The following is a 6,921-nucleotide window of genomic DNA, read 5'->3' as shown; positions in this document are numbered from 1 at the left end:
CCTCACCCCCTTTCCAGACTCTTTTCAGACTTTCTTGAGCCACCTCACCTCTTTTCCCTTCGCCACATCCGCAACCAAGGGAAGAAATAAAAACAGCCCCAATAGATCCTAAAGAAAAGGAAGCCAAGTGAGGAGAAGGGATGGAGGAGGGGTGGGAAGGCCCAGCCTCTTGACCCTTAGGGTCCTCTTATCATTTCTCCTACCATTTCTCATCACTTGGTCTCACAGTCCATAATCCCTCCCCACCTTTTTTATTTCCCATGCCCCTCTCCCCACTATTACCCCTCCGCTGCCGCCACCCAATTGCCCGGTACCCCCACTCACTCCTCTTCTGCCTCCAGCGCCACTTCGTATCTCTTCAACCCCGGCATGTCCTTGGCTCCAGCCGTAATCCTAAGAAGGTGAACGTCGTTGGTTGGGTCTTTGGGGGTCTCAAGGCCCTTACATCCCCCACCCGTTTCTTTTTCCTTTCCCCTCCCCCGCCTTTTCTATGAATCAGGCCCTTACTGCGTCCCACGCTTCACCAAAGTCCAACCGCAGTTGCCCTGAAAGTAGGAGAAGAGAAAGAGGGTCCACTGTCGGGGCCCCACTGGCACCTCCCCGCCTCCCTCCTCAGATGCCTCTGGCGGGATCTCAATTAGGTAAAACAGAGAGGCCCCGAAGAGAGGAGGTGCCCAGGGCGAGAGGAGGCTATTATAGGTGGTTCTAAGGAGCTAAGCCTGGGTGAAGGATCGTCTGTAACTATAGTCTCAAAAAGAGATCCTTGCCAGGACTTCGCCCTACCCACCAGCACCCTAAATCCCCCTCAGAAAAACCGTCCTATGAGGAGATGAGGACTATGAGGTAGTGAGGAGAAAGGTTGATGGACAGTGAAAGGATTAGACTGAGAGACAACCAGGGGATGGGGTCTGAGGAGAGGGAGGGTAAAGAGAGGAGACTTGGGAAAGGCAGGTAAAGGGAAGAAGATGAGGGTCGTTGACAGAATGAAGGCTAAGGGACATTGAAGGGCCCAAACAAATGAACAAGGAGATAGAGATAAGAGAGGCGTGAAGTAATGGGAGGTGAATATGAAGGGATTAAATATAGAAGGTTAGAGAAGGAGTGACACCTGAGAGAACAGAGGAAAAATGGATTGAGGCATAACTCGAGGGTATGGAATGAGGTTATGGACTGAGAGGGAGGAAAAGTTAAGGGGAGCCAGAGATGAAGACTGAAAGATAATGAAAGTCCATACACTGAGAGACTATGAAAGGGCAGGACCCAAGAACAATTAGTGGTTGAGGATAAAGGATAATGAGGACAGAAGGATGGGCAGTGAGGAAATGATGATAAGGTACAATCTACAGGGCCTGAGCTGGGAGACAGAGAGGGGGTGAAGATTGAAGGTGGCTGACAGGAATAGGAAATGGGGGGATAATGATAAGGTAGATTAAAGGAACAGACAAGAGGGAGAACAGGGGACGAGAGAGAAGGTTGTGAAAGGATGAGGTGAAGTGATGAAATGGGAGGGAAGTAAGTGGTACGGGACAATGAGGGGGACCTGAGTATGGAACCGGGAAGTGGGGAGAGGTGGGTAGGAGAGTGGGAGAATGGGGAGGGGTAAGAAGGAGGATGAGCAATTAAGATGGATGGAGTACAGTGGCAGAGGGAGTGAGGAATGGATAAGAAGATCTGGAAGGACAGTGAGAGGAAAAGGATTGAAAGGATATGGAATTAAGGGAGTAGCCAGTGTGGATAAAGAAAGTTGGACTGTTGTAGAAGGATGAAGGGGATAGGGTGAAGGTTGAGGGATAGGGGGAATAAAGAGGGTGAAGATGGAGGTAAACAGATGAGAGAGTAGAGTGAAGAAGGTGAGGGCATAGTGTGAATGAAAAGGATAGAGGAATGAGGAGGGTAAGGGAATGAGATAAGGGGTAGAAGAGAGTGCAGCTGAGAGATGAGGGTAAGGGAATGTGAAGAGTGAGGACGATGGGAGAAAAGAGACAGTGGAGTAATGGGGATGAGGAGTAAATTGGGTGGGGTGATAAGGAATAAAAAGTGAAAGGGGTTGGAGTTGAGGAACAACAAGAAATGAAGGGGATAAATGAGAAAGGGATAAGTGAGAAGTGAGGGGGATAAGGTGTGAAGGAACTGGGGCAAGAGGAAGGGATAATGGGAGGGTTTGGAGTGAGAGGAATTTGGATGATGAGATGGGAGTGATGAGTGGTTAGGAGGGGGACAGGAAGGATAAGGATTGGGGGATGATGGAGAGTGAGTGAAATGAATGGGGGCTAAAGAGAGAGGGAAGGAATGAATGAGGTGAATAAGGGATAAGTGAGAGGGATGGTAGAGATGGAGAGTAAGAGGAGGGAAATTGGGGGATAAGAAGTAAAGAGACAGAGGAGTGAGGGTTAGGAGTGAAGGGAATGGGGGATGAGGAGTGAGGGGGATGATGGAAGGTAGGGAGTTATAGAAGGTGATGGATTAGGAATAAAGGGAATAAGAAGAGAGGAGCACAGAAATTACGAGAAAGGGAATGAGGAGGTGGGGTGGGAATGAGAAGTGAAGTGGGTGGGGGATGGGAAGATTTGAGTGTTGAATGAAGGGATTTGGTGATGAAGGAATGATGGAAGAGTTAGGAATGAAGGGAATGGGGATAATGAGGAGAGGGTGATGGGAAGATAAAGAGCGAGGTGGAATGGAAGATGGGATGATGTGAATGTTAGGAGGGGGTTGGGGGATGAAGATCAAGGGGATGATGGGAAGCAAAGCGAAGGGGATGGAGAAAATAAGAAAAGTAATGGCGAATGGAGAAGATGAGCAGTGAGGAGTGATGGGGTATGAGGTGTGGGAAAGATAGGGGATGAAAAATGGGGGGGAGAGGAGGCTGAGCAGTGAGGGGGGATGGTGGATGAATGGAGGTGATGGGGAGGCTGGGCTGCGAGAGGGATGATGGGAGATAAGCAGTGAAGGGATGGGCCTGAGGAGGATGAGCAGTGACAAGGAAAATGAAAGATGAGCATTGAATGGGGGTAATCGGTGGATCAAGAGGGAGGGAGGATGAGTGGGGTGACGAACGTGAGGCTCGGGCTAGAGGGTGAGGGTAGGGATGAAGAAGGAGGGGAGTCACCTGGGAGGAGGGGCCTGAGGGCCTGCGCAGCAGCCTGAGCTCCCTCCCTCCCTGCTTTCGCCCTAGAGACCGTTACATGATGACGGCAACGTCACAGGGGCTGGCTGGCCAGCGGAGAGGGTGGAGTCAGCTTGACACTCACCGGGGGTGGGTCTCTCCGTTCCCACGTGGGTGAGCCTGGGCTTCCAAAGCAGTGCCCACTGCGTCTCAGAGGGATCAGAAGTGTTTGGGCGTGTGTGTGTCATTCCAATTTCCTGCAGGCAGTGGAGTGCGGAAGGGGGAGGAGAAGGTGCTATCCAACAGAAGGCATCGGGCAGCCGTGGTTCCAAGCAGCAGAAATCTCCCAGTTAGGGGACAAGATGCCCAGGGGATCAAGCAGAGTTAGACCCAAGGAGGCAAGCCTCCCTTTCTCTCTTGGTCTCAGCGCTGTAAGGAAGGCTCAGGCTTTTAGCCCTAGGGAAGGTGCAGGATACCGAAAGAATCAATGCATATGTGGAGGGACGGGGAGAAGGAAAGTGGTTTTTGCCAGAGTTGGAAAAAGAACCCACGCAGGCATCCTGCTAGCATCACATGTATCTCCCTGTCCCTGCCTCCCCTCTCTCAGTCACCTCCCCCTTCCGCCACCAATCTCTACCCGCCTGCCATGGTACTTAGGGATATTTTAAGTTCTTGAGTGATTCCAAATCCATTTTGGGTGGACCATGTGTGTAGTTCATGGGAGGATATGGATAAAAGTCACAGGATAAGCAGGTATGGATGGGTTACAGTCTGTTTCGTTGGAAGGAATTTCCAAATCAATTAGACAGACTCATTTGAAACAGTGAAATTCCTTTTCCTTTCCATGGTCCTTCACTATCCTCATAATTCTCTTCTTAAGTGCACCCCAGTTCTGTTTCCAAGTCCCCCACTTTCTCTTTATAAGTACTTCCAAGGGTTGCCTATAAGTGATGAAATCATCGCCTCTGTGTTTTCCCCTTTTCCCTCTGTCCTCTGAAATCTGTCTCCATCCCACTTCCACTTTCAGTCTCCCTCAAATTCCCCACCAGATTTCCCTTCTCTTTCCACACAAGGCACTGCCCAGCAGCTGTTGGCCAAGACACAGTAGTGATGGACTCCAGCCCAAAAAAGACATATTTCAGGGAGTGGCTCTCCAAGCCAGAGGGACCCTTGGGCTCCTTACTGTAGGGCACTGGGAGGGTTAGTTAGTAGAAGAGTTGGGCAGGAGCGAAGGAAGAAGATGGAGGAGACTGAAGGAACAGAAAGTACTATTTCTAAATTAGGAAGCTAAGGGAGGGGCGGGTAGTTATCCTGGAATCTCTCCTACCCCAATCCAGAAAGACAGAGAAAAAAGCTCAGACAGAACAAGATGGAGACAGGGAGACAGATGAGAAAAGAGGAGAGGGATAGAGATATATATAGATGCAGAAAATGAGAAGAACGCATAAAGAGCCTCCATGACACCCACCCAGTGGGTAGATCTTCCTTGAAATGTCCCTAGTCTTAGATCCTAGTTAAGATGAAACTATCTGCAATTTGAGAGAGGGCAAGGTTACACTCCCTGGTACTTTTCTTTATTGGACAGGAGTATACCCTATCTCCTCCCAGTTTTCTCCAGTGACCCATCAGGGATCCTACCAACAGACATTTCTTCAAATCATCCAGATTCTTTTGTTTCCAACCTATTTCCTCTTGCTCTCCTTAGACTTCTCTGTCTCCTTTCTTTTCCTCCTTTTCTTTCCTTGCCTCTTCTCCTTCTCTTCCTTTCCTCCTCTTTCTTCCCTTCCTACCCCAAAGGGATGAAACTCTCACAGTCATTTTTGCTGGGCTGGTATTGAACCTCACATTCTATTCTCTCAGCCTCAAAGGCAAAGTAGAGTCCTAGTGTCCAGAATTTAAGGAAAAACCTGTCACTCCCTCTTCATCTCCTGCAAGATATCATAGACTCTGATCCCTTGTCCCTTCCTGGCCTTATAGTTCTCAAATCCATGAAATGTACTGGGTCTTCCCTTCTAAGGACTTTACTTTGTTTTTGTTTTTTGTTTTTTGTTGGCGAGGCAATCGGTGTTAAGTGACTTGCCCAAGGCCACCCAGTTAGTAAGTGTCAAGTGTCTGAAGCTGGATTTGAACTCAGGTCCTCCTGACTCTGAGGCTGGAGCTCTATCCACTGCCACAACTAGCTGCCCCCCCTTCTTATTATGTAGCCTTTTTTTAAATGTTTTTTTTCTTTTTTAGGCAATTGGGGTTAAGTGACTTGCCCAGGGTCACACAGCTAGTAAGTGTCAGGTGTTTGGTTTGAGGTCACATTTGAACTCAAGTCCTCCTCCTGACTTCAGGGCCGGTGCTCTATCCACTGCACCACCTAGCTGCCCCTTAGGACTTTACTTTGACTGTGTCTTGGTAAGAGGTAATACCAGGTTCAGGTTCCCAGTATCCAAGAAGGCAGATGGGCTGTGTTTGTCTCATAAAGTAATAGATCATAGGATGTCAGAGTTGAAAGGGACCTTTGGAAGTGTCTAGTTCTAACCAGAATACCTAACAAGGGATGATAAAATTATATTCTTGCAAATCAAATCAAAAAGGCTCTAAATTGAACAGGAAGAGAGGGGGAGAAAAAGTGTCTATATTTACCACCAAGCTAAATGTTATAGGAGTAGCTACAATGTAGAAGAATGGCAGTTGAAATAAAAGTTCATGGAAGACAAAATCTAAGAAAGGACCCTGATGCATAACCATGGTCTTAGATGTTTGTTTGCAAATGCATAAAGTATAGGCAACAAGCAAGATCCTAATGCAAGGAGGCAAGTATCACTGAAACTTGATGGAATGAGACCTAGCCAGGATTATGGTTCTGGAATGGTATGCCTTACTCAAAAACCAAACCAAACAAAACAAAATAACCAGTATGGGTAATGAGAAGGCATAGGAGGCATTGTATATTAAGACGATAATAATAGTTTGAGGAAATCTGGGAACAAGAAGAAGGAAGAATAGTAAGGAGCATTTGGCTGAAGAGCAACAGAAGCAACTACAAAAGTGGTATTGGCCTCGTAGTGTACCCTAGGATTCCTGGACAGAATGAGGGAAAGGGTGAGTTGAGAAACAGATCACAAGCCTGGAACAGAGGCATAATATAGAAGTGATGAGGGAACTTCAATTATTCAGACATCTGCTAGAGAGATCTCTCTGCCCAAAGCAGAAAAACTAAGGATGTCTTGACTTACCTTAATTAGAATTTTCTTCAGAAGGCAGAGGAACCAATAAGGGGAATTTTATTCTGGATCTGATTCCCACCAATAGGGAGAAACTAATTGTTGGAATGGAAATGATGGGAACCTTAGGGAAAAAGCAACAACTCCATCCCAGAATTTGTCCTAGAAGAGGAGAGGAAAGCCAAGCATAATCTGACATGCATAGCAAATTTTAGAAGAGTAGATTTTAAAGGATTCAGAGAAAATATAGATAGGATTCCATGAACTAAAATCCTATAGAGGAAATTAGCCCAAGGAGTTGGGGAAACTTTCAAGAATGAAGTTCTTTTTTTTTCATTTTGTTTTTTTATTAATTTATTTTGATTTATCAACAATCACTTTCATAAGGTTTTGAGTTTTAAATTTTCTCCCCTTCCCTCCCCAAGACAGCCCTGCAATCTAATATAGATTATGCATATATATTCCTATTAAACATATTTTCACATTAGTCATGTTGTAAGGAAGAATTAGAACCAATAAGAGGAAATAAAACAGAACAGAAGAAAAAAAAAGAGCAAATAGTATGCTTCAATTTGCATTCAAACTCCATAGTTTTTCTGTTTT

At 46.6% G+C, this 6,921-nt stretch overlaps 1 protein-coding gene across 2 annotated transcripts in view; it reads right to left on the bottom strand.

The window, feature by feature from the left end:
* The window catches only part of LOC114026044, a 4,978-nt gene extending 1,313 nt beyond the window's left edge, over nucleotides 1–3,665 (bottom strand). The window contains exons 1-3 of one of the 2 annotated variants that reach the window (XM_027839646.1): nucleotides 3,252–3,665; nucleotides 325–393; nucleotides 49–108 (exon numbers count right to left, since the gene is read on the bottom strand). In XM_027839646.1, coding sequence (XP_027695447.1) covers nucleotides 49–108; nucleotides 325–371 — 107 coding nt within the window. In that variant the 5' untranslated portion in view covers nucleotides 372–393; nucleotides 3,252–3,665. Of the gene's footprint in view, nucleotides 1–48; nucleotides 109–324; nucleotides 394–3,109; nucleotides 3,168–3,251 lie in introns of those variants that run through there. The other variant, XM_027839647.1, reaches the window with a different exon arrangement.
* Between the last annotated feature and the right edge of the window lie 3,256 nt (nucleotides 3,666–6,921).

This window comes from Vombatus ursinus, unplaced genomic scaffold (assembly GCF_900497805.2).
Source record: "Vombatus ursinus unplaced genomic scaffold, bare-nosed wombat genome assembly UNPS02014832.1, whole genome shotgun sequence".
Taxonomy (NCBI): domain Eukaryota; kingdom Metazoa; phylum Chordata; class Mammalia; order Diprotodontia; family Vombatidae; genus Vombatus; species Vombatus ursinus.
Note: the sequence above shows the minus strand (reverse complement) of the source record. Positions and strands in the feature narration are given on the sequence as shown.